Source organism: Pseudorasbora parva, chromosome 22 (assembly GCF_024679245.1).
Source record: "Pseudorasbora parva isolate DD20220531a chromosome 22, ASM2467924v1, whole genome shotgun sequence".
NCBI classification, from domain to species: Eukaryota; Metazoa; Chordata; class Actinopteri; order Cypriniformes; family Gobionidae; genus Pseudorasbora; species Pseudorasbora parva.
In genome coordinates this window covers 29,355,702-29,383,130 of record NC_090193.1, presented here as the reverse complement: position 1 = coordinate 29,383,130, position 27,429 = coordinate 29,355,702, and the positions used below count along the sequence as shown (strand labels likewise).

The window sequence follows — 27,429 nt, the reverse complement described above, 5'->3', positions numbered from 1 at the left end:
GAGTTGTTTTAACCCAGTGGTTGGGTTAAATGTTGCTTAAGACAACCCAATTGCTGGGTAAGAACAACTCAACCATTGGGATAACCGTCACGAGGACGAGGACGCACTGAAGGTCTCTTTGTTTAAATTAGCTCAAAATTACTATCAGATGTAAGTAATTACCTTGACAAACTATACATCATTAAAAAGATCTAAGACTAAAGTTTAATTTTTTTACCTCTGTTTTATTCTCAAAGTCTTATAGTGACCGTAATGTGTTAATATGTTCCAGGAGTTATGAATATGATCTTGGGCGTCGCTACCTTTTGATTGTAATATGCGCGTCATTTGCTCCCATTCATAAAAAAATCCTCCTTGGTCGTCATGAAGACACTCGACAAAACAACTTCCCTCAGGGCTTTTACTTCAAAAGTGTGCAGATGTGGAGAAATATTGATAGATTCTCACACGTTTGAGTCAAATTTCTATGCAGAGAAGTATTATTTATTCAATCTTTATCCAAAATCCGCGGATGTATGATTATGATAGCAGTAGGCTGTGATATGCTGTGTTTTCAATTCATTCTGGCAGCCGGAGGGCGCTGGAAAGCTGTACTACTGAAAATTCACCCCATGGGGAACACATGAAGAACAGACACACCATGTGACATTCAGGAAGTATCTGACATATGGACATATCCACACAGCTCCCTGGGATCGTCAGATCGCTATTTTATGCAGATAAACACGTTTTAAGACAATAAACACACAATCGCGGCAATATATGGTTGGTCTGTGTTCTTTATGCCATGTTGGGTGGTTTCATAATAGATGATATTTATAATGCAATGCTATTCCACATAGCTTTTAGCATTGTATATTTTCTGTCAGATTTTTTGACCCGAAGCTATATGAGATCACATATTGTTATATAAAACACTCTACATATAAAATATAAAGTGATATGAAGCAAGTTTTGAATAAAACATGATTTTAATCGTATAAATTGTTGTTTTGCTGGTGTGCTAAGCTAACATGCTAGCTTGCCCTAGATGCACCTGCCACTGAGTAAATACTTTATTTTTATGAACATTTTCTAAATGTAAAACTACTGAAATGCTTATTTGGACGAAATGCATTCAATAGAGTCTCAGTGAGGGTAAAGTGAGAGGTTTGATTTAGAAATGAGGTTTGAATAGAACAGTTTGAATAGAGAATCGTTAGTAATTATAATGCAGACAAAAGAATAATAATTGGAGCCATAACCAGTCCGCAGAAGTGTGAATGCCGGGGAGACAAACTGAATGGGGCAGTTTGCACCTCTAAACAATAGAGGCAATACAGCGACTGAAAGCTGAGAAGATGTGGCAATAAACATCAGTTGATATTTCAGCGATATCTCAAAATAAAATCACATGAAACGATCTTGTAAAACGTTTAATAAAATGCAGAGTTTTAGACTGATCATCTTCAGATCTGAAATATAACATGGTCAGACTTGTGGCTTTAGCTGTAGTGCATTTCTAGATTTCTCCAAGGCCCACTTCAATTTTATTTTCATAAAGATATATCATACAAATAAATTTCTAATAACTTTACAAAACTTTGAAGCTTATTATAGCTTTTTTTTATTATAAAAAATATTATCATTTTGACTTTACAGTAAACTGCCAGGTGTCTGCTTTCAAATGAGACCATAATTATGCTTTTAGTGCAAAGGATTCACAAACTGTATTTGTTTTAGTCTGAGTATACATTTCTTAGGATTTTTTCAAAATTTAGAAATCAGCTTAACAGGTTAAAACAACTCAACCATTGGGTTAAAACAACCCAATTGTTGGGTTGGTGCATTTTCAACCCAACTTGGGTTGTTTTTAACCCAGCATTTTTTAGAGTGTAAGATTCATCATCACAAACTTTCTCTTGCACATAAACGCTGCAGCTAAGTAAGACCACACGATCTGACTGCCAGTGAGTAGGCAGATACGCTAAGACCGTACGTACTGGAATGCTGCACTACGTTAACGTTACTTTCACAAGTCATAACTTAAAACGTCACACACATAGCCAACTTTAAACTTAAAGGAAGATAATTCACAACAGTCCAACTAGAGGTGGCATGCAAAAGTAAATTCTCCCTTGCAATTTGATCATGCTTGCTTTTAACGTAGTAGTTTGCCTCTCCAGCTGTGTTGTCATTTTTTTTTTTTTTTTTTAGTTATGTTGGATGTTTTAATAATTGGAGGAGGTCCTCATGCTCTAACCCTAGCTACTCTGCTCTCAAACCCTGACCAACGTCTCTGTCAGTCTAGCGCCGCCATCCTTCAGGGAATTCAGCTGAGCAAAACTAAAGCTAAAAGCAAAAACAAAAAACCCACTAGTAAGTTCAAGCTTGTGATGAGGACAACTTGTTTTTGGTTTACTTCTCTTTATCCATCTATTCCTATTCTATCATCAGACAGCTTTAGATCTTCATTCCAACAGGAGCAGTGTTTGCCACAGAGAATGAGGCCAAACGTCCGCCATGTCCTCCACTAGACTTTAAAGTGGTGGATTCCTATGGAAAATGGACATCACTTTGGGAAAGTCAGTTTACCGCCCTGAACATCCCTCACCTCCGATCACACATGCTGGTGCACACAGATCCATTTAATAAGGTAATTCAGCACTGGAGAGCATGTGTTGACATTTGTACCTCCATTTTTATAAAATGTGCTTTTGAAATATTGTAGCCTACTCTTTGAAAACGGATTCATGAAGGGACTGCAAAGAGCTTGAGTTGAAGAAAATCTAAATAATAATTTGAGAAAAATATAGGAAAATTAAAATGTAAAACAGTTGAGATAAAATACTTACTAAAAAGGTTAGATATTTGTATCTGTCATGTAACCATTAACTAACATCAGAGAAATATGAACAAATATTTTGTCACCATATTGAAATATGAAGTAAATAATACTGGTTATATCTTTATCATGGTAACAATTAGTAGGTGGGATATATTAGGCAGCAAGTGAACTTTTTTTTTTTTTTCAAAGTTGATGTGTTAGAAGCAGGAAAAATGGACAAGCGTAAGGATTTGAGCAATTTTGACTTGGCTAGACGACTGGGTCAGAGCATCTCCAAAACTACAGTTCTTGTGGGGTGTTCTCGGTCTGCAGTGGTATCTATCAAAAGTGGTCAAAGGAAGGATCAGTGGTGAACCAGCGACAGGGTCATGGGCGGCTAAGGCTCAATGATGCACGTGGGGAGCGAAGGCTGGCCTGTGTGGTTCGACTGGTTCTGATAGAAAGGTGTCAGAATACACAGTGCATCACATTTTGTTGCATATGGGGCCACATAGCTGCAAATATTTAGGCACAAATATGTGACTTAGACTAGTGACTCATAAACATAGTGCCCGTTTTATAATATTTTTTGAAAGCTGTTGCAGATGCTTTATCTCAGCCAGTCATTCGCGAATGCAGTTACTGTATGCAGACAGTGGTTAAGCATGAGATAATTTATTTTGGGGTATGTCAAATGGGTAATCTTTGGTCTTAATAATCCTTTTTCCATATTTTTTCCAGAGCAAACTGATATTGATTAAGGGGAACATTAAGTGTGATAACTGTTTACCTTAGGGTAGGGTTCCAGTAGGGTCTACTGCTTTTGTCCATTTGACTGCATTGTTTGTGTTTATTTCCTATTGCGTCTTTTATAATGGCCTTTGTTGTTGATTTAAAAAATTTTGTTCATTATGTAATATGCCATATTTGGTATTGAGAAAGGGTCCGCCAGTTAGTCGAATTCAGTGACAGTTACATTAAACCACTATGGCATGAATGGTGGTGAATGGTCACTTTATGAGTGAATGGTTGTAAAAAAGGAAGTTGTTTTAGTGCTATCTTTGGAAATCTTTTAAAAGGATAAAGCTATCGCTGTCCTCTGCAGACATTCAAACTGATTTTTTATGACGGATATTATCGACCTGAAGAATGAATACTATATCAGACGCAGGTACTACACTCGTTTAGTCGATCTCTTTCTCATAATGCCGTAATACTCTACTCTACATAGGCTAATATAAGCTTAAATGAAGTGACTCAAAGTTACTATTCCTAAAGTGACATTTTAGAATTAGTAACAGAGGCTTGGTAACAACTGTTAAAGTGTCAACTTGAGATTAATAATCTGTGGCGGAAGGAAGTAGTTTTGCACAAAAGAGTGTTTTTAAAGACACTCTGTTGTTGTTTCCTTCTGGCGTTGTATAAACGCAATATCACACTAGCCATGAGATATGTAACCCGGACAGAGTGATCAGGAGCCCGACGCGAAGCGGAGGGGTCTTGCATCACTCTGAAGGGGTTTATTCTGCGATAACAACCAGCTGGGTGTACATTATCCCGCTTATTACTCGGCTACTAGTCTCAAATAAATAATTATTAGACACAAAATATTGTCTTGAGATTAAATATTTTATTAGCTCTTACGCAAAGCTTCCGCGAAGAAAAACAGTTCCAACCTGCTTTAAGCCTTTATTGCTAATAAATGTTGAAAATGAATGCTGAAAGGGTTAGTTCACCCAAAAATGAAACCAAGCCTATGATTTACTCACCCTCAAGTTATCGTAGGTGTATATGACATTCTTCTTTCAGATAAATACAATCAGAGTTCAAGCAGTTGTTGTAGTTGTGTTTGAAGTCCATAAAAAATGCAGCTGTCCGTCAAATAACGTGCTCCACACGACTCCGATGGGTTAATAGAGCCTTCTGATTCGAATCGATGCGTTTGTGTAAGAAAAATATCTATATTAAAAACGTTATTTAAAGGAAACCTGCCTTGAAGTCTTCCATTGTAACCCACGGCTGTTTAAGCCACAAGATGGCGCCAGCGTTAAAGTAGTACCCGTATGAGCGGGTTTTATCTGGAAAAAATAACGTACCGCTGGAATGCGCGATTGACCAATCAGAATCAAGTATTTCACATAGCCGTGTAATAAGGCTATATCACACTGACATACTGCTACCCATGAGATATTGCTCATTTACAGTCAAAGCCTTGAAGCCTCACCCTCAAGTTGTTCCAAACATGTAGGATTTTCTTTCTTCTGCTGAACACATAAGAACGTATTTTGAAGAATGTTAGTGGTCAAACAGTTGATGGGCCCATTGACTTCCATAGCATTTTTTTATCAATCCATATTATGGAAGTTATTGGGGTCCATCAACTGTTTACCCATATTCTTCAAAATATGCTCAGCAGAAGAGAGAAATTAATACAGCTTTGAAACAACTTGAGGGTGAGTAAATTATGACATAATTGTCTATTTTGGGTGAACTATCCCTTTAAATTGGACCAATTTTTTTACACACAATAATGCAAACAAATAAAGATTACAGTGATGGTGCCTTTCAAAGGAGTAATAGTTCCTGTATCTGTGTGGAATCCCAGAAGGCCTTGCAGGACTTTGTGGTAGAGCAAAACCGGGAGGAGGAGCTGCACCGTCTACCGGAGCAAATTTATATTCGGGACGAGAATGCATTTTTTAACGACAATCGCCTGGGAAAGAAGAACAAAAAGCTTCTTAGCGCAACAAACGGCCTGCAGAAAAATCTGTATTTCAGTCTTCCAGGAACGCAGCTCAGTATAGACTTCTTCCAGGAGCAGGTCTGAAAGTCATGCATCATGTGGAGTCGAACGGAATGCCTGACTAACAATAATTAATACGAATTGTAAAATGTTTGGGTTTTACAGTTCTTCTGGTATTAGAAAGTACTGTGTTGCATGATGCTCAGCTACCATTATCAAATATCTAATTTGGAATGTTACATGCAATGTGTGTTAATACTAAACTGAATAGGAATGTTGAATAATAAATGCACTATGAAATAACTAAATTATGGATTACATTGCCAAGGACTTTCACCCAGGTACGCAAATATGACCTGGGCGGTGTCTTAATAAGAGCCACAGTGGACAGAATCATTCCAGTCTTAACTGAGGATGAGAGCAAGGTGAAGTTTTTCAAGGCGATGCTACACACTGGGGAAAATATCGAGGCAAAAATAGTTATCATGGCTACGGGGCCTTCGAGGGCACAGATGGCAAACATCCCGTGTTGGGTGCAAGCAATCCAAGAGAATTACCCAGAAGAAAGTCTGCAACATACAGTGCAGCTTATGCATTACTTCTGCACACATGAAGAGATGGGTGAACCCTCCTCAGGTGGGTTCCAAAATGTGACCAAAACTTGATCATCCAAGCCAAGCAATCCAACCATATTAGGATTATGTGAAAATGAATATACTCTTCTTCTCAGGTTCTCCTACTGTGTGTCAGATGGGCCAGAGAGTGATGGTGGTAGGTGGCGGTCTGACCAGCGCCCACATTATCTCAAGTGCGATGAAGCAGCGTGCATGTCATGTGACCTGGGTCTTACGTAAACACTTACAAGTAAGTTGTATCCAATTTGAGAGTAAACAAAAGCAGCGTTTCCACCTCAGGAACTTTACCCAGGAACCAGGAACTTTGGGTGGTACTCGGTGTGTTTAGACCGCAGGAATCAGGGTCTAAATGAAGTTCCGGGTAAATATTTCCCCCTCCAAACGGCCCTGCTCGCGAGGTAGTACTTTTTCAAAGTTCAGGAACTTTCGAGGACGGGACTTGGGCGCTGAACATGCTTATTGGTTTAGCATTTTATTTCAACCGGCTTTTTAAAAGTCTTTTGCGAGGTTCGTTCTGCGTTCAGTAAATATCAGTCTTGCTCTCTGTCTGATGGCGCGCGTTCGTCTCAGCCATCTCACGTTCAATGTCCGTAATAGCTGATAATAATATACCGGTACATTGTCATTTTAAATCTAGCTTTACAAGCTTTCTGAATATGCATATTAGTGCTCTTTTCTGTCGTTGTTAATTACCTCTTTAGTAAACCTACATAACCAGCAAAAGCAGCACAGCTTGAATCTCTTCCATACTCGTTATTCATTTTTTACAGTCTATTTTCCTTAGTCTAGTGTGCGTCCTTACATGACGTGACAGCGCGCGTTTGACATTTTTGATGTGGCAGACAAACTGCATGTGACAAAATGATTGCGATTGAAAGTCATCGCATGTACACACTAGATTGGTTTAGATAACGTCTCATGTAAACAGTCCACTAAATCTTTCAATCAGTACATGCAAAAATGATTACTGTCCATCAGTGACTTGGAGGAGCAGTCGCGCGCAGTCCTACATCACCGGACTCATTGGCCTAATCTACACGGAACTTTATTTAGCGGTGGAAACGCAGACAGTTGCAGGTTTGGGGGGGAGAAAGTTCCTGTAAAAAAGTTCCTGGTACAAATTGTTCCGGGTAATTTTGGTGGAAATGGGGCTAAACATAAAGGATAACAAAAAGATAAATAAAATCAAATAAACAAATAATCCCTGACAGGGTGGTCGTGACCCCGGTATGAAATTGGGGGAACTTGTATCACACTGAAGAGATTTATTTTGTGATTAACGATCTGGTACCTGCCATATAAATAAATAAATGAACATGGAAAACTGGTTTGATGGTGCTCTAAGCCAGAGGTCTTCATCCCTGCTCCTGGGAACCCACTATTTATTTCCAACCTGCTTCAGGTTCATGTGCATTTTCAAGCAATCCTGAATAGATTGATTAGCTAATGTAGGTGTGTTTGGTTAGGGGTGGAACTAAACTCTATAGGGTTGCGGGTCCCTATAGGAGCAGGTTTGAACTTGAAGAACTCACACAGAACTGTGCCCCTTGTCCTACAAGCCTGTAGATTTGTCATAATCACTTTTTTTTTACCTAAGAGTAAGAATGGGTTTAACATGAAGGTTCCTGAGTAAAAATCAGGGAATAGTGATTAAAATGGATGTTACACTCTAAAAAATGCTGGGTTAAAAACAACCCAAGTTGGGTTGAAAATGCACCGACCCAACAATTGAGTTGTTTTAACCCAATGGTTGAGTTGTTTTAACCCAGTGGTTGAGTTGTTTTAACCCAGTGGTTGGGTTAAATGTTGCTTAAGACAACCCAATTGCTGGGTAAGAACAACTCAACCATTGGGTTAAAACAACCCAATTGTTGGGTCGGTGCATTTTCAACCCAACTTGGGTTGTTTTTAACCCAGCATTTTTTAGAGTGTATGAACGTGTTTGAGAAAGAAATGAATGAGAAGTGTTCTAATAAAGATGGTACATGTATGTAGGCTGTAAACTGTAAACTGTAAGCTGTAAACTGAAGAATGTTTATTTTTATATCAGACCATTATTGTGGATCTGACCATTTTATTTTATCTTATTTTTTTATTATTATTATTTTTTATTTTATTATTATTATCTTTACAACTGTTTTAACTATGCTTGTTTTAATTTTTTTATTCGTCCATATGGTATTCTTTTTTCTCATGCATTTGTTACCACTGTTTTAATTAATTTCTATGTAAAGCACTTTGAATTGCCATTGGGTATGAAATGTGCTGTACAAATAAACTTGCCTTGCCTTGCCTACAGAATAATAAGCACGTGTAATTCAGTAGCCCCGCCCACTGACTCATGGAGCTGTTCGGTTGATCACTAGCCAGCAGCAATAAACATGTGGAAGAAGATAGCAAGCTATTGTGGAAGAACACAGTCGCTGCATTAGCTTCCTTTGGATCCTAATATTAGGAATGTGTGAAACACATTAAAACATTATTACTAATAAATAATAATTGATTAGTAATGATAAATAAAATGATTGTTTATTAGTAATGATGTTTTTAATGTAAAATGATTGTTTAGTTTGTCTCACATCCCATTATATTACATGAGAAGGTGGGGTTTATATGCTATACTGCATCCAGCCACCTGGGGGCGATCAAAACGCTTTGGCTTCACTTTTTAGGACTCACTGTAAGACACAAATAAAGATCTTTTTGATGAAATCGGAGAGCTTTCAGTTTCCATAGACAGCGCAACCACCACTTTGATGCTTCAAAAAGTCTATAAAGAGATAAAAATAATCCATATAAATTGAATGGTTTAGTTAAAATTTTTATGTCAAAAAACAACTTCTGTTTCATGCCGACTTTAACATTTTTGGACGCTTGAGATGTCAGAGATCGATGTGATTTCTCAGTAGTTATTTCAGTGATATTTACCAAACTTTACTCTCTCACAGCTTAAGCAGTTTGATGTTGGGGATATAGAGAGTCTGATTGGACGCTATTCCCACATTGAGCATGGGATCAAGATGGATGGCCTGGCCTACCTAAGGCAGTTCTATAATGAAAGAAGTCTTCACAAGAGGCTAGCAATGATAAAACAAGCCAGGAAAGGAGGAGCAGTGACCCCCGAGGCCTACGCACAACTTCAGCCTTTCATTCAGAGCGGCCAGCTCCAGATCAGAGCTCACTGCCAGGTGTGTCTTTTGGCTGTAGTAAGGCTGTTATGCTTATGTGGGATGATGTGTCAGGAGTATTTGACAGTTGAGCATAAAAGTTCAAGTTCAAGAAGAGTCCATACATAGCAGTAACAACCAAGTTGGTGGATTGCTCAACCAAATTATATATATTTGAATAATAAATATGTCTTTATACCAAGGTGACTGAAGCTAAATGGTGTTATCAATCCCAGCGTTGGAAGGTCTCCCTGTGCAGCGGCGAACAGTGGATCGGGGAAAAGATTTGGCTGGCAACAGGCTGCAAACTGGATGTTATCCAGGACCCTTTACTCTCTGACGTCATGTCAAAATTCCCAATTCAAGTGAGCAATTGAACATTTGTAATTGTTCTTCGATCTCAAACAATTAAAATAATACTCTGGTCAAAAGTTTAGAATAATTATTATTTATTAATTTTTAATCTAAAATACAGTAAAACCTATTTAATATATTTCCAAATGTAATTTATTCCTGTGAAGGCAAGCTGATTTTTTAGCAGCCATTACTCCAGTTTTAGTGCAACATGATCTTGAAGAAATCTTCCGATTATTAATAATGTTTCATTTAATTATCAATGTTGAAAAGAGTTTTTGTTGCTTAAAATTTTTGTAGTAATGATACATTTTTCTCAGTATTTCATGATGAATAGAAAGTTCAATGAACATGATTGAGAATAGAACTTTGTAACATTATAAATGCCTTTACTCTCTTTAATCAATTATTGCATCCTTGCTGAATAAAGTATTCATTTAATTTTCTTTTACCTTTGAACGGTAGTGCATCACGGTTTCCACAATACATACACTGATCAGGCATAACATTATAACCACTATTGTGTTCCTAATATTGTGTTGGTCCCCCTTTTGCTGCCAAAACAGCCCTGACCTGTCGAGTCATGGACTCTACTAGACCCCTGAAGGTGTGCTGTGGTATCTGGCATCAAGATGTTAGCAGCAAATCCTTTAAGTCCTATAGGTTGTGAGGTAGGGCCCCCATGGATCAGAATAGTTTGTTCAGCACATCCCACAGATGCTCGATTGAATTGAGATCTGTGGAATTTAGAGGCCAATATAACACCTCAGACTTGTCATTGTCACAGCCACAAGGGAATACCGTTTCCATGAAAGTGTGTACATGGTCTGCAACAATGCTTAGGTGATTTGTGATGTAAAAGAAATGTGATTCATCAGACCAGGCCACCTTCTTTCATTGCTCGATGGTCCATTTCTGATGCTCACGTGCGCAAACAGCATATTTGAATTATGTTGACATTTTACAACTAACATTATGCGTCGCTCCGTTGCTCTGATTGGTTGTAGGTCTATCTAATTGATGTCTTTCCTGGTTCGGTTGAAACACGCTCAAATAATCAAAGCTCAATGGAGCAGTATCAGACTCATATTCTGATTCTGACTAGAATTGAGTATGACCACGTCAGGCTAACTTTTGATAGAGTTGCTCAAATCCTTACGCTTGCCCCTTTTCCTGCTTCTAACACATCAACTTTGAAGACAAAATGTTCACATGCTGCCTAATATATATCCCACCTGCTAGCGGGTGCCATGATTAACACTTGTTATCAAGCTGTTTTATCAAGATTAACACTGATTATCATAAGTTAGCCTGTCAGTGGTCAAAATGTTATGACTGAAGGAGTGTATATATACACACACACACACACACACACACACACACACACACACACACACACACACACACACACACACACACACACACACACACACACACACACACACACACACACATATATATACACTGTAAAAACATTTGGTTGATTTTTGTTGGTAAAAAAGGAACTTAAAAAAGGAAGTAACCTGGTTGCCTTAAAATTTTGAGTTTATTGAAATTAAAGAGTTGATACAATGAAGGAAATTTGTTTAATAAATAGAAACTCAAAATATTATTGTATCTGAACTACATAAAAAATGTGATAAATCATGAAAATAGCACTATTTGGCATGTTTCACTGCGTCATCAGAAATAAAACACACACAATTACCCAATATGCTTACAAAATCTTTTAATAATATTTTAATAAGGGTTGTCGAATCTCAAAAAATGTTCATTGTATTAACTCAAAATTTTAATTTCAATGAACTCAAAATTTTAAGGCAACCAGGTAACTTTTTTTTCTAAATAATTTTTTACAGTGTATATATATATATCAAAACGTTAAGTGAAATCATTGCCAAAGTTAATAAGCCAATGTTCATAAACATTTTATAAATGAAAAAATTTATTTAAAATAATAATAATTTTATTGATTTATAATGAAAGCAGCTAACAAAAACATGTACTGTAAAAACTTTATTATTATACTGTACACACAGTATAATGCAGGCTCTTAAAATGCAACACATATCCCCCTAGGGGTTCTAAATTAAACAGATGTACTAATTTAAATGATTAATTTGATTTCTCTCATACCGTCTTATGTTTTTTAATTAGTTATAAGATAATAAAAATGAAAGCATTTCCTGTTTGACAGGTACTTGAGGGCTGGCCATGTATAACAGAATCACTACAATGGACAGCAGGATGCCCCCTGTATCTGATGGGACAATATGCAGCACTGCAGGTTCTGTTATGCTCTTGTTATGTAATATGATGATGTGCCATAAGTTCAAAACACCTAAAAGAAGTCATCACATCAGTGAGGAATTTTCTAGATAATACCTGCACTTCACGCTAACACTATACCAGGCTGTAGATTAACACAAGCACTTACAGAAAAATAAATCTATGATTTTCCACAGGTTGGGCCTCATGCTGTAAACCTTGCAGGGGGTCAAGCTGCGAGTATACGCATTTTCAAAGACATCATAGCTCAACACAGTGGATTGGATGGGAATACATTAGCAAGGACGGAGAAGACCTGCACTGAAGAGTACATATCACACATGCATGGCCTCATGTGGTTGTAAAACACACTCATGGACAGAAACCTGAGAAGAGGGAGGGATGATGGCCTAGATGTCAAACTGAACATAAAAAGGAAGAGAATGATTTACAGAAGAACATATTGAAAATAATACTTTAAGATGCTACACCTTATTAGCCTACAGAAGCCGCTGAATAAATATATGGCCTAGATTTTGTTTCAGGGCTCACTTTATTAATCTGCTAGTCATGCACAGTCACTCTTAGTGGCTCAAAATATTGCCTAGTCATTGTGACTTGCACTGCGCCTTTAAATAATCTGCATATCAGGAATTGTGTTCTGTGTAGGAAGCCAGCCATGGCAATCCCAGAACGTGAACGTATAAAAACAAACACCTGTCATAGGTGAATACAGGTCATCTGAGTGCGACTGACACTGCAGTGCAGAGTTGTAAATGCATTTTGATAAGCTTTTGACTTCCGGTTTATTTAGGCGCTTACAGAGAGCTGAAACGAAATATTGTGATCATAAGTATTTACAAGGTGTTTACGATGATCAGAAGAGTTTCTAAGGTCATTTTGAGTGTCGAACAGTCTGAAGGCGTCGGAGCTCGAGTTCGCAGGAGCATTGGACGGAATGGGGTAACGTTACGCTTTCAATGTTGATTTTATCACTTTCGTATTACGGATGCATCTCTTTGATACGAATTATTATGTTTAAATGCACTGTAAATGAAATGCATTATGGTTTATTTCAGCTGAATTATCTCGACCCTTTCTTGATGCTGGATGAATTCTGTGTATCTAAGCCAGCGGGTTTCCCTGATCATCCTCACCGTGGATTTGAAACGGCAAGTTAACGTTATTAGGTCGTGTATTTTGAGTTATGGAAAAGGCTACACGTGTAAAATCCATGAATTCGTACAGGCATATTAAATACACTTAAGTTAGTGAACTAATGTTACCCATACTGTAAACCTTGTTACTTCTGACCAGGACAATATGGAATCTTCCGCCAGAGGGCGCATGACGGCTCAAATGTTTAATTATATTAACTTTTAAATAATAGTTTTTTCTTTCAAAAAAACGTTAATCTGTCTATCGTTGGACAATTACACATATCATTTTTATCAGATATTATTGACTTGCATCTAGACTGACAGATAAACGCTCATCTGCCCTGCTCCAGTAGCACAGAGTCTATGGAGGACCAACCCTGCAGAAATTAAAAATACTTAAATGAATGAATAAGTGAATAAATAAATATATATATACACACATATGTAAATTAATAAACAGATAAATAAACGTGACAATAGGAAAATAAATAACAGAATAAACGACTTGATAAAATAAATATGAATAATTTTTAATCAAAATAAATGTTGTAGCCTATTATCTTTCCCTTCATTTATTATGTTCTGCTTTTATAAAAAAATATATTTTTTAACTTTTATTTATTTGTTAATTAATTTTAATGTTTATTTTTACATGTATTTATTCATTCATTTATACGTTCATTTATTTTTAACATTTATTTATTTTTACATTTATTGATCGATTGATTCATTTATTTTTCCGTGTGCAACACGGAAATGAGGTCCTTCTGTAGCTTCAGCGCATCATTGGTTTAGAGCTTACACACAGAATCGTCAGACCAGCTGAGAAGATTTATCAGTAAATGACAGACGGAAAAAATATTATTTTATCAAGTCATTTATTTAGTTATTTTTTTTCCCTATTATCACATTTATTTATCTATTTATCTGTTTATTGATTTACAAATGTGTATATTTATTAATTTATTAACTTAAATAAATTAATTTTATTTAATTCAAAATGAAAGGCAGGCTGGCTAGAATACAGGTAAGTGGGGTACAACCTAATACGGGGTTAGTTGTAACACACATGGTTTATAACCTTCATTAATTAACTTTTAATTTCTGCCGGGTTGGTCCGGCTCCATAAGTCCACTCAGAGAATCGCTGATAAAAGTAACAGATACAGATGATAACACCGTGTTTCTGAATGATGGTTCTGCAGACCTCTGAATGATAGAATTACATTTCTCCCTAAATAATGACACTGGGAATGTTTAACAGTTATTATTGAATTTCAAATAATACAATATGCCAGGCGAAATAGAGACACCTCTTTAACCACAAGAGGGCTCATAGTCTCAACAGTATCTCTCAACACAGACTCAAACTGTTTTCTTTCTTTCTTACTTGCGCAAGTTGTAACACTGCGTTACATACCCCTTTTAGAACTATGCTATTATATTCTATACTTTTAGGAATTCTACTGAGGAAAAAGGTGAATAAAGACAGAAAAGATTCATTATTATTATATTTTGAACTATTATGTATAGCTGTATTCCATTTGCCCATGTTACAATGTGCTCATCACATGTTACAATGTACCGCACCTATGGGGCATGTTGTCACATTTCACTTTCATTTTTTCAGGGTAAATCAAGAAAAAAATGCACAGTATTAATAAAACAAAACCATAAACTTGTACTAGACATGTGAAATTAATGTGGGAAAAATAAATACTCTGAACCCCAAGTGAATTTACACAAACTGAAAAAGCCAAAAAGTATTAGGTTGTGCCCCGCTCTCCCCCTATATAGATCGTCCAGTGAAACACTCCCATCGTTTTTGGCAGTTTCAGAACTCGAGTTCTGTTCACTCATTGTGAGAGGATGCATGGTCATTAAAAACACTTCCTTCAAAATGACAGTGTTTTGGCCAGAACCGGTCCTGAGGGTATTATCTGAAACTTGACTAAAGAAAAGCTGACCAACTCACTTAGCCTCAGAGTTCGACTCCTTGATTATTTATTTACAACATCTGATGTACTCATTTGTTTGCTCAGTTTGGCAACATGTCTAGCATAAACTGTTTCTACTGAAAGTGGTCTATGCGGCTGTGGAAATAATTTAGACTTGTTTATGTGTGTGATGTCATCAATTGCCATCTGCACAGATATACTCTCATCTCATTTCCTATAGAGGATGAGTCACTGTATGTGTCACCTTCCTTCTCGAATGGATTTGTGTAATATTTGTAAGTGTAAATCAAAGACTTGCTGGAAATATGACTTCTTAAGAGAGCATGCACTCTAAAACCAAATCCTGGAAAAATAAGAGTTCATTCATTCTAAAGAGTTCATTTGTTTTGCAGGAATAGATAAAATGGACAAACAACATATGATAGACTTTAGTTGGGATGTACAAAAAATAAAACCAGGCGGTGAGGCACAAATGTCCAGTCTGTTCATCAGGTTTAGCCTCTCTTTGTAGGTTCTAGCAGTTTATTCAGGCAGAATCAGACATCTATGTTGCTTGAGACATGCAGGTGTGTTTGCTCGCGAACGGTCACGTGACCATCAGATCACAGCTGTGCTTAGAGATCACAGGCTGCCTGTGGCCACAGGTCAAGCAAGCCTCAGGGGTCAGATGTTGACCTATTACCTCGCATCCCGTGTCCTGTTGAGAGCAGTGTTGTCTGTGTGGGAGATGACATGCAATCCTGTATGTCGGACCACTTCAGCTGACCATTTAGAATCATTTTCCCTTTTTTTTTTTTGTGGACCAATGGGATACGGCTGCAGGCAGATTTTTAAAATTGGAAACATGTTTGTTTAATATATGCAAATTTAAGATAATGACATATTAGCATCAAGCCTCTAGCTGTGTCTTGACTTCGAGCTATGAACTAGGACTGCGTGCGTGAAAGAACTGGGCTTTCAGAAAAAAAATGTATTTGTATTTTTGTCAAATATTCATTAGAAGGTCAACTCACTCACTAACAATTTGAATTTCCCATCGCATTGCATATATCTGCTTTTTGCATTTAACTTTATAGTCCATCAGAGCTTTACCAAAATCCCTCGAACATAAACGTTTGTGTCTACTCTGCAACACACAGCCCTTGAAATATGTTTCACTTTTCATCTGTACGTTTTTTGACATGTTTATTTTTCTCGAAATAAACATTAAGTTGATGACTTGTCCATACTTACTGTCTTTTATGTGAATTTTACCACAAGAAACTGCTTCGTTTTTTAGAAACCGACAAACTTACACCTCATCCCTGTTTTTAAAATACTTGACATGCGAGTTGTTTTCATTTATTTGTTAAATATGTTTCACAGGTCACGTACTTGTTGAGTGGAGTAACAGCCCATGAAGACTCCTGTGGTCACAGTGGGAGGTTGGAACCTGGGGACCTTCAGGTAGACCCATGAGACCTGCTTGGCATCTCTCGAAATGATGAAACGCACTTAAGGTGCTGGCATTTACCATTTTCAGCAAATTTGTGCATGCAAAATGTAATAATTTTGCATGAGCTGTGCTTCATTCATCCCTACACTATTGACAATGGAGTGGTGCAGGGATGACGTCAAACTAATTCGCCACTGGTTCCCTTGAGATTTTCCTATGGGGTTTTATAATGTGTTTTTTAAATTTACAAGTAAAATAAAGCCTGTGGTAAACATAACTTTGACAATATGATTATGTTTATTTTTTGAAAACGTACGTTTCTAGTAAGTAACTAAATAAGGCAGTTTGGGTTGTGATTGTGTGTAAATTAATGTTGAACGAAACGTCATACTTTTGTCAAGTTATGTTTTCCATAGTCTTTATTTTACTTATAAATTGAAAAACCCATTATAAACCCAATAGGTAAATCTTGAGGGAACCAAGGGGAAATTAGTCTTCCCTTCCTTAGGGTTTTGTCATTATCCCTGCACCACTCTATAGACAACTGACCTTTTTTTGGCCAGAAAATGTTGTTAATGTGATAGAAATTATAGACTTGGTGACAGATTTACTAAAAGAGGAAATTTAGTGTATGGCTACATTCTAATAAAAGCACAGGTGGGAGTGAAAAGTTCTGTGGGGATCTACAGAAAATTGTGCAAATTCAAATTCGTTTCTGGCAAGTTAAAGAATTAGTTCACCCTAAAATAAAATTTCTGTCGTTAATTACTTACCCTCATGTTGTTCGACACCCGTAAGACCTCCGTTCATTTTTAGAACACAAATTAGTTTTTTTTTTTAATCCGATTGTGTCAATTGAGGCCTTTCTGAGCCAATGACATTTCCTCTCTCAAGATCCATACTGTACAAAATGTTGTTACAAGTCCATCTCACTACAGTTGCTCTACAATAATTTTATGAAGCGACAAGAATAGTTTTTGTGTGCAAAAAAACCAACTAAATAATGACTTCTATAGTGATGGGCCGATTTCAAAACAAAGCTTCAAACCATTCAGTGTAACGATTCATGATCTGGATCGCCAATGTCACAGTTTGTCTGAATCATGAATCGATACACTGATTCATAACGGTTCAAAACTTTTTTGAAATCGGCCTACGACTATCATTTTTTTTTTTTGTGCACAAAAACTATTCTCATCGCTTCATAAAATGATTGTAGAGCCACTGTAGTGAGATGGACTTTGTAACGACGTCTTTAGTGCCTTTATGGATCTTGACAGAGTAAATGACGTTGGTTTCAATGAAGGCCTTTCTGAGCCATCGGATTTCAAAAAAATATCTTCATTTTTGTTCCGAAGATGAACGGAGGTCTCACTCTAGTAAATCCTGACAGTAGTTTTTTTTAATGCTAAAAGAGAGTTTTGCACTGGTGCAAGCTGTTTTAAAAGGACCTTTTACCTAATAAAATAAATAAATAAAAATAAGTCAACCAAATGTAATGTACAACAGAAGTATGTACACACTTAGGCAAAGATCATAGATAGAATGAAAGCCACCGTTTGTATTGCTTTATATGCAGGCTGTTAAAAATGCAAGGTAAAATATTTATAATTAAAATATTATTAAAATGAAAGCTATAATGACATGTTCTTACATTTAATAGGATGATGTATCCACGCATGCACACACTCACCAAATGGACACCCGTAGGGCACTTCCTGTGTTTTCCTGTGTCGTAAAGCTGTCTCACTTTCTCCCGGATCAGTGAGGGAATGTTTTAATGGGCCTTTAATATGTCTGTAGCACTCGCTACTTTAACTACAGCTCGCACCTAACCTCCAGCTACCGGGGGTACTGCCTCACCATCAAACATAAGGGACTCCCTGATAATACCAGGAGAGCAGTGAAGGAAAAAAAAGTGTTTCACGCCATAACTCAAACCACCTATTGAGTGGCTGCTAAACCTCTGAAGGAGTGGACATTTTCACTAAAAGAGAACGAGAAAGGGAGAGGAGAAAGAAAAGTGCTCCATTAGGCTTATTAAACTGTTGTAAAACTATAGTGGTTCATTTTTACGTTGAAATAAAAGCTTATAAACCTCTCATGCTCAACATGAAGATGACATTAACCAGTGTAAAAGCCCCTGAACCAAGCGGTCAGTCTGTTTATGGGTGATTGCTACCAGATAAGTCTACCATTAGGAATAGAATAAAACAGTAGTATTTGTTCTTACTTCACTGTGTATTTGTTCTATGTTGTGTTAGTGGATGACGGCAGGTCGTGGGGTGATTCATGCTGAGATGCCTGTGTCAGATGGAAAAATTCATGGCCTTCAGCTTTGGGTGAACCTGAAAAGTGCAGATAAGATGGTGGAGCCTCAGTACCAGGAGCTGAAGAGCAAAGAGATTTGCAAACCCAGAAAAGACGGAGTCACTGTGCATGTCATCTCAGGAGAAGCTCTTGGAGTAAAGGTAGGTGTTGTAAGGTCATCGAAACATCAAATATACAGCATCAGAGATTTGCTGTTTGGAAAAAAAACAGCATGTTCTGGTTAGGGATGTTTTGAAGCATGGCAGCTGGTTTATGCTGGTCCTTAGATGGTCATAAGCTGGTTTAAGTTGGTCCTGTGCTAGAGTTAGTTTCCTAGGACCAGCTCATGACCAGCTGAAACCAGCTGTCACAACATACTTAACCAGGATATGCTGTTTTTTTTCCGACAGGGTAGTGATGTCTGATTTGTTAGTGAATCATTCATTGGCTGGTACACATTCTTAGACTTTAGGCTGTCCCAGACAAAAGATGACCAATTGTGCCGATTCCTGTGGCCATAGCTCCTAAACTGTGGTCCTACGTTGAGAGATTTTCAAAGATAGCCTGCAATAATTTTTTGACAGTGTCAGAAATTTAACATGATCATCACTTGTGTGTTTGCTCTTACGACCTACATCTACTGACTAGGCAATAAAAGTGCAACATGAAGTGGGGTATTAATCAACATTTCAAGGCACTAAAACAAAGGCAGTGTGTATAAATATCAACTAGATTATTTTTACACTAAGTGAAAATAGCTGATTTTTTGCAATAAGAGTAATAGTTAGATGATATGCATACTTATGAATATTGGCAGATACAATTTGCACCTCAGTGTTGTTGTACATTAAACAGAATGCAATAATAACGGTGTAAATTATTATATTTATTAAAATCATTTAAATGGATGCCGCCTTATTTGGATAATAAAACCCTAACCATTACTGATAAACACTTACTAAACACGTTATACACTTTATATCCTTTATATACTATTTTTGTGTGAAAATAAATGCCTTTCTAATCTATGTTATGGGAAAAGGGAGTAGAACGAGTTCCTCGGCTTGAGTTGCGTCAGAATTTACCCCTACACTATTGCTACTGTAAACAATCCTGTGTCTTCCATTAATTTTGTATGGCCCAACCAGACGTCAATGGGTGGAGTTGGTGTAAATAGCAGGATTTTACAGGATTGCCGAAATCTGTAGCAAGCATGTTCCCAAATTGATGTATCGTTCATAAGCCAATTTTTTTCAAATTTGAATTGTTTGAAAAAAATACTTCTCCAGTTGTCATGAACAACTGGAAATGTCATTGAAATTTGGGAAAACATGTGGGGATCCTCTTTTATATAGCGGTTAGCACAAGTGTTTCACATAGAGCAGTCTCAACCCTGTCCCAGATGGCACCCTAAACAATCGCAGCTTTCTTACAAGTAATGCCACTTTGACTGTCAGGTAAAAGTCTGCTGCGGAGCTCGCCTCAGTACGGGCTTGGCAAATGTATGCATCGAGGGTGCGTATCGACCGTAATGGGGCGCCTACGAGCACACTTCTAAAAAGGGACACCCTATGGTCTTGTGGAGTTCACAATCACACTCAGGCGGCCGATATTGTAAGTCTGCAGGACCGTTAGTGCATATGAAGTGTGCCGTTTGAGACAAGGCCTCAATCCTGTTTGTCCTTCCTGTTCTCGTAGTTTCCATTCATATCTCTCTATTCACTATCAATAAAGGTTAAAACCTCCGAAAATTATTCAAAATGTTGTTTATTGGATTTAAAAGGTGGAGGTTGATACTGTCTCTGTAGTTTTCTGATATACTGAAGCATTAATCTGAATAATGGATGATTATGCCAGCTAAGAGGCCTGCTTGTTTATCAGGTGATAAAAAACATGCTCCTCATAATTATTCTAAACTCTATGAACCAAACCACCGCATGAAAAAAAAAAAAGTAGTCGGTGCGCGTCTGCTCCCTGACACTTGCATCTGTTTATCGTCTGTAATTTTTCAAACATGTTAATTTGTCCATCCATTTATTAAGACATTAAGGCTGTTACCCAGCTGTTACGCTTCTGTCTGTCTTTTCCTATTTATGATTTAAGGCAAAAGAAAGGATTGTAGAGTCACGGTGAGCACTGAATGTTTGATCCAAATGGCCGAATCCTTTGTAAATGTTCCAGCCAATCGGAACGTCCGATTTACAATCTGATACTGGGGTTCATCAAGCTAATTGCTGCTGCAAGGCCATCCTCTGCCCCCTCTCCCAGACAACAGCAGGAAATTTGGAGCAGGCTTCATTGGAAGTGGTTTTTGCTAAATATTTTAAATCTAAAATGTGGTTGTGGAGGGTTTCTCTAGGGCAGAGGGGTGGATGCGGCGCTGAAGTTATATGTGGGTCAGCCAAATACTTGGGCTTACTGGAAGCAGATATGCACTGGAACTCACACACAATGTTTTTACATCTGTTAGAGCTCATAATTTAAACAATATTGAAGTAGTTTTTTAGCAATAAAGAAATCTGGTATAAATGTTATGATGAAGAACATGAACATAAAATGTTGTTGTCACAGTAGTCTTCTGCTGTAATAAACCATAATTTCTTCAAGCCAAGATATTATGTTGTGGTATTTATATGTTATTTCTGTTGTCAGTCAAAGGTTTACACGAGAACTCCAACCATATACCTCGACTTTATGCTGAAGGAAGGTGCAAAACATGTGCAGCCTGTTCCTAAAGGTAAAAGATGATTATCAGATGCATTTCTTTTTTTTAAATTAAATGTTTCCCCCATGTTAGGGAGAGTAAGTTTTCCATTAAATCCCATGTTACTTACAGAGTACCATTTAATGGTTTGTTTTGTCATTTTAAACGGAAACCTAAGTTTCGCAAGAAATAAGTCCTAATTTTCCTTATAAAATGTGTTACTGTAAAACATCATACCTTACTCAAAGTTCTGGAAAAAGACAGCATTGTTTCATTTTTGCTCAAATAGTGAATTAAGTCATTCTTAAAGCCGGCATCCTGGCCAAATTTGCTCATTGGCCCCTATCCATCATGGCCTCCTAATAATCCCCATATCCTGATTGGCTTCATCACTCTGTCTCCTCTCCACCAATCAGCTGGTGTGTGGTGAGCGTTCTGGCGCAATATGGCTGCCGTCGCATCATCCAGGTGGATGCTGCACATTGGTGGTGGTTGAGGAGATTCCCCCCTTCTATGTTAAGCGCTTTGAGTGCCTTGAAAAGCGCTACATAAATCGAACGCATCATTATTATTATTATTATTATTATTATTAAAGCTACACTGTGTGATATTTTCCCCCATCTAGCGGTGTAAAGGTATATGACCATCCAGTGAATATTAGTTTCTGTTCCTCTCAATTGTGATTTCGTTTTAACTCCTACGGTGGCCGATTTAGTCCAAAATTAACATGGCAATCCCTCTCTTCACATTAGACACGGGGCGCGTCTCAATCATCTCCCTAGTTCAGTAGTCAGGGCACTGATCAGGGAGTCAGCCCATTGACTTCTGACTAGTGGAGTAGGGAGATGATTAAGAAGCGCCCACGGTGCCATCGAGTGTTAAAATGCAAAAGGCGACGCTTGAATTTACGGGTATGTCCCTCTTTGGCTAATGCACTTTCAAGATGGAGAGGCAACATGGCGACCGGCATTCGAACCCCTCACCCGTATGTATTTTCAATGGCATATTATAAACTTATGAAAATACTTTATTACTTGAAAGAAGTACTTTATTACTTGAAAGAATTAAATATACATTAATGAGAACGCATATTTTTGAAATAACTAAGTGTTTTTAGCTAGGAATAAACAAAAAAAGTTACACAGTGTAGCTTTAATTCTTTGAGTCATACAACATCTCCTCCTTTGGCTCATCTTGCAGCATTACTAAGGCAATATGTCAAGATGTAAGTTCACCACCAATCCAAATGAATGAAGTGTTCTTCTTAGTACAGTTTGACTCACACTTAGTGTTCTTAAAGATACTGTTAGCCTATTGGTGTCATTACTGAGCTTGTTGTACATCATTATCAGAAACTGACCGCATGGCATCAGTCAGGCTTTTTAGTCCTTTTAACAGTCCTTCAGTTGATTTTCTTGTTTTAATTTGCCAATTCTGCCGGTAACATCAATCCACATCGCAGCTGAAAGCTTTAGGCTTCAACCTATCTGAGAGTTGCCACCATGGCGAGTGATAAAAATGCGTAAAAATAGTTTCATGTTTCCTGTTTCCAATAGTCAATAGTTTCCTGACCTATTAAGGCATGGACTCCACTAGAGCCCTGAAGGTTTGCTGTGGTATCTGACACCAATATGTTAGCAGCAGATCCTTTAAGTACCGTAAGTCCCTAGGTGGGGCCTCCATGGATCTGACTTTTTTTGTTCAGCACATCCCACAGATCCTTGATCGGATTGAGATTTGAGGAATTTGGAGGACAAGTCAACACCTCAAATTTGTTGTTATTCTCAAACAATTCCTGAACCATTTTTGCTTTGTGGCAGGCCGCATTATCCTGCTGAAAGAGGCCACAGTCACCAGGGAATATTGTTTCCATGAAAGGGTGTACATGGTCTGCAACAATGCTTAGGTAGGTGGTACGTCCCAGCAGTTTCCCAGCAGAACATTGCCCAAAGCATCACACTGCCTCTGCCGGCTTACCATCTTCCCATAGGGATGCACAGGGGTCAGCATGGCCACCCTGACTGGTCTGCGTCTATGCTGCCCCATATGCGACAAACTGTGATGCACTGTGTATTCTGACACCAGTATTAACTTCTTGATCAATTTGAGCTACAGTAACTCATCTGTCATCTGCATTTGCTCCCCACGTGCATCAATGAGCCTTGGCCGCCCATGACCCTCTCACCAGTTGTCCACTGTTCCTTCCTGGGAGCACTTTTGATAGATACTGACCAACTCATACCGGGAACACCCCACAAGAACTACAGTTTTGGAGATGCTTTGACCCAGTCTGGCCCTTTTCAAACTTGCTAAAATCCTTACGCTTGCCCATTTTTGATGAAAGGATGAAATGTTCACTTGCTGCCTAATATATCCTACCCACTAACAGGTGCCATGGTGACTATAATCAGGGTTATTCCCTTCAGGTCATAATGTTATCTGGTTTGTATAGCTAATGTTTTTCCTCATTGAATAGGCATATGTTATCACCAAGAGTGGTTATCATGCCAGATCTAATATTACAGATATTTCAGCATTGTGTCATAATAACCACACACAGAATTGGACACATGCTCATTCCTTAACTGTTTTATTTCCTGTTTATTTGAGTTCATGCTTGCATTGGTATATGCTTTATTTTTTTAAGATTAAATATTTTTTCCAAGGTATTGTTAAATGCCAGTGTTTCCGGTCATAGCTATGCAACGATTTGATTTCAACAGTATAAGAGCTATTAAACTATTTCTTGTAGGTTAACCCTGCCTGCTTTAAATGTTTGACAATTATTAAAAATGTAAAACATTTGTTAGAAATTTAGAAAAGTAACCAAAAAACAATCAAATGTAGTCAGTTACATTACTTTAATAAAGTTCTTGAAATAGTTACACAACTTATCACATTTTAAATGGTAACTTTGTAATCTGTAACATATTATATGTTCAAAGTAACCCGCAAGTAACCCATCACTGCATATTCATTTCACTTTATATTTCTTTGTTTAAAATTTTTCAAAATATTTCCTGATTTTAATACAGGTTTAGATCTCATGTTTTTAGTGTGATCTTAGACTTTTGGACCCCTCTCATGTAACACATTCATGTAAATTGAGTCACTTTTTGACAGTTATCCTAATGTCAAAAGCTGTATTAACCCTACACTTATTATTTTATAATTAAAGTTCTATTGTTTTAACTATAGTATTCCTTTCTCAGGTTGGACAGCCTTCATCTACACCCTCGCAGGTTCTTTATGCACCGGTGAGTTCAAATGAAGACCGTATAAAAAGAAACTTTGTCCTCCCGCAAGCAAATCCACTACCATAGCAGCTTTCTGTCCTTGAAATTCGAGCAGGTGCTTTATGATTCTTTTTCACTTCCTGTCTTTCTTGGACATCTGACAGACATTTAGACTATTCCTATGATCTTGTGCCAATGGCAACTCTATACTCTCACGTTGAGAAATGAGATTGCCAAAGCAATGTTTGATATGTTGATTTATCAGGTTGATTTTTGATGATTTCCAGGTTGTAGGAAAATTAAACGCACATTCATTAACAGTGAATATTCCACCTGTGACTTCAAAGGAGTTTCTAAATGAATCTTGTATTTTTATTGTTCTCTAAAATGCATTTAGCATAAATTGAGCAGCTGTTGAGAAACAGACTTCTTGAGAAATGATCTAAGTGGGTGGGATGTGATGCGGGACCATCTTTACGTTTGTTTGTTCGTTCGTTCGTTAATTCGTCTATTTATTTATATATCACCTTACAGACTACCTCCGTAGTTCCAAAGTGCTGTGCATTGCAGTTTAAAGAAAACCAACAATACAACAAGACAAAATACAAAAACATCTATGTACTGATGTACTAAAATGCCCCCAAAACACATCTCTTGCTTACATTATTTCTTATTTGCGGGGCATCTGGTCTTTTACAACCTTGAATCATCCTTGAGATGTTTGCCAGGTCTAGTTGTGTTGTATAACAAGGTTTATAATCATAATTTGTGTTCAAACGTTACATTTACTTTGGCTGTTTGAATTCCCCTCAGGCCCAGATGATGATCTGCGGACAATTGAGCCACACCACACAGTGGTTTTGGAAGATGGTGAATGCGTCCGAGTGGAAAACAAGGTTTTCTTTCCCTATTGACCCTGCAAAGCTACTCTGGGTTGTATACAAGTTCAGGTTTAGTGTAAATTCGGTCTCTGTTCCTTATTTCCTCTGTTCATTATTATTTCTAGGCAGCTGAGGAGTCTCACTTTGTGTTAATTGCTGGTGAACCAATTAATGAGCCTGTGGTTCAGCATGGTAAGTTATAATAATGATAGGTAATATATATATATATTATTTGCTGTGTTAATTTGCAGATACAGCTCTGGAAAAAAACAAAACAAAGAGACCATTTAACAAGGATTTCTCAATGTTAAGTGGTCTCTTATTTTTTTCAAGAGCTGTATATGTAAATATTGCGTGTATTTACATTTCTCATATTATAAACGTATATTTCTGTACAATGTATAGATTTTTCTAAAACCAGAGGACTTTGTTCATTTCAGGGCCCTTTGTCATGAACACACAAGAAGAAATTGATCAGACCATCTCTGACTTCAGGACAGGCGCTAATGGATTTGAGAAGGCCAAAGTTTGGCGATCAAAGATTGGTCAAAGGTTTTAATGGTTGCATAAATATCCCTCTCTATAAGCTATGTGTAAGTCATTCTTTTGAAATACAAAGTAGCATTTTTTTTAAAACGAGATATATTAAGATAATATACTTATTTTTCTGACAAAAACTTTTACATTTTATATAATATTACTATTATTACTAAAATATACTATTCAATAATTACATATTAGGCCACTCTAGTTGCCAATCATAATGTTCATTGTAAATGTTTACACATCCACTAAAAATCACCTTAGGAGTAGTTGTTAATTGCAAAAACATTTAGAAAAGGGAACATTCTGAAAGAAGCTCTCATAATTTGCTTGCAGGCCCCATTTTGTATAATAGTATTGTACGTGTTTTTATTTTTTATTTCATTTATTTATTTAAAAAAATGTACACATTCATCCTTGCTTGTATGTCTAATATGTAAAACTGAATGTGATGAGACAAGAAATGGTTATGACGTTTGGTTATGATGTCATGTCATTTAAACAATAGCAGAATTTTCAATTCAAAATGGTGAAATTACATTTAAAAGTTGAGTAGTTTGCATCACTGTATGTTACTGTGGGTTGTTAAACATATCCATCGTAAACATTTAATATTTGTTAACTGTTTTAGCTACTTGTATCTTATCACAAATGCACTCTTTCACTGTAAAACTAAAAGCCCTGCCTTCTTTGATCTGATTGGCCATCATTTTGACATTGACGAGCAGGCTGGTTGGTTGGTTGGTTACGGCCATGTAACATAATAACATTAATATATTTTGAAGTGTGACTAAGAATGCAAATACTTCTTTGGGCCACTGTAAATGCAACATGTTACTCAAATAATTTCTGATGTAATTCTATTTGTAACAAAGGAAAATTAGTTTGATGTATCACTTAAAACCAATGTATATTTCTTAACATTAAAAAATATAGAATTTGAGTATTCCGTTTATATTTTGTATTTGGCTCTTACTCTTGTGACATCCTTTCCTTTATCTAATATCTGAGGCAATTTTCCTTTAACCTTGAGGATTTCCTTATATTTGGATTACCATTCAATTCAGCCACATTTTATAAAAGTGACCATGTCCAGAACCTAAACAAACAGTCGTGTAATAGATTCTTTGAGCGCTGATAATAGATTCTTCTGAAGCTTTTAAAGCAAAATCGTTGAGAAGATCTGATAGAGCACGTAGAGTGTGGGTGCAGAGAACGGCACTCAACCCA

General features: G+C 37.1%; 3 protein-coding genes across 5 annotated transcripts in view; 2 read left to right on the top strand and 1 right to left on the bottom strand.

Moving 5' to 3' along the window:
• il1fma (interleukin-1 family member A) overlaps window positions 1–5,318 on the bottom strand; it is a 30,778-nt gene extending 25,460 nt beyond the window's left edge. Inside the window, exon 1 of the mRNA XM_067431367.1 lies at window positions 4,576–5,318. The gene's annotated coding sequence lies outside the window, so the exon portion shown is untranslated. The remainder of the gene's footprint in view (window positions 1–4,575) is intronic.
• zgc:113276 (uncharacterized protein LOC553748 homolog) lies at window positions 1,818–12,505 on the top strand. Of its 3 annotated transcripts, none has more exons than XM_067431365.1 (9): window positions 1,818–2,358; window positions 2,466–2,635; window positions 5,412–5,627; window positions 5,891–6,185; window positions 6,280–6,413; window positions 9,133–9,372; window positions 9,555–9,716; window positions 11,903–11,992; window positions 12,171–12,505. In XM_067431365.1, exons 1-9 carry the CDS (start codon window positions 2,199–2,201, stop codon window positions 12,336–12,338), a joined length of 1,635 nt encoding a protein of 544 aa, XP_067287466.1. In that variant the 5' UTR covers window positions 1,818–2,198; the 3' UTR covers window positions 12,339–12,505. The 3 variants fall into 3 exon arrangements, with proteins under 3 accessions (XP_067287466.1, XP_067287465.1, XP_067287467.1); XM_067431364.1 differs by having other exon boundaries at window positions 1,820–2,358; window positions 2,463–2,635; XM_067431366.1 differs by lacking the exon at window positions 5,412–5,627 and having other exon boundaries at window positions 1,823–2,358; window positions 2,463–2,635.
• Window positions 12,506–12,627: 122 nt separating this feature from the next.
• Window positions 12,628–27,145, top strand: pir (pirin). The gene is made up of 9 exons (XM_067431368.1): window positions 12,628–12,936; window positions 13,053–13,145; window positions 16,456–16,536; window positions 18,790–18,996; window positions 21,488–21,572; window positions 24,752–24,796; window positions 25,589–25,671; window positions 25,782–25,848; window positions 26,097–27,145. The coding sequence occupies exons 1-9, from the start codon at window positions 12,847–12,849 to the stop codon at window positions 26,213–26,215; spliced, it is 870 nt and encodes a 289-aa protein (XP_067287469.1). The 5' UTR covers window positions 12,628–12,846; the 3' UTR covers window positions 26,216–27,145.
• The last annotated feature ends 284 nt before the right edge of the window (window positions 27,146–27,429 follow it).

Excerpts from the sequence above, each read along its gene's own strand:
- zgc:113276 (XM_067431364.1), top strand. The coding sequence starts at position 2,199 with ATGTTGGATGTTTTAATAATTGGAGGAGGTCCTCATGCTCTAACCCTA. Across the intron at positions 2,359-2,462 it reads CAAAAACAAAAAACCCACTA|GAGCAGTGTTTGCCACAGAG; the intron begins GTAAGTTCAAGC and ends TCATTCCAACAG. Across the intron at positions 6,186-6,279 it reads GATGGGTGAACCCTCCTCAG|GTTCTCCTACTGTGTGTCAG; the intron begins GTGGGTTCCAAA and ends TCTTCTTCTCAG.
- pir (XM_067431368.1), top strand. The coding sequence starts at position 12,847 with ATGATCAGAAGAGTTTCTAAGGTCATTTTGAGTGTCGAACAGTCTGAA. Across the intron at positions 16,537-18,789 it reads TGGAACCTGGGGACCTTCAG|TGGATGACGGCAGGTCGTGG; the intron begins GTAGACCCATGA and ends ATGTTGTGTTAG. Across the intron at positions 21,573-24,751 it reads TGTGCAGCCTGTTCCTAAAG|GTTGGACAGCCTTCATCTAC; the intron begins GTAAAAGATGAT and ends TTCCTTTCTCAG.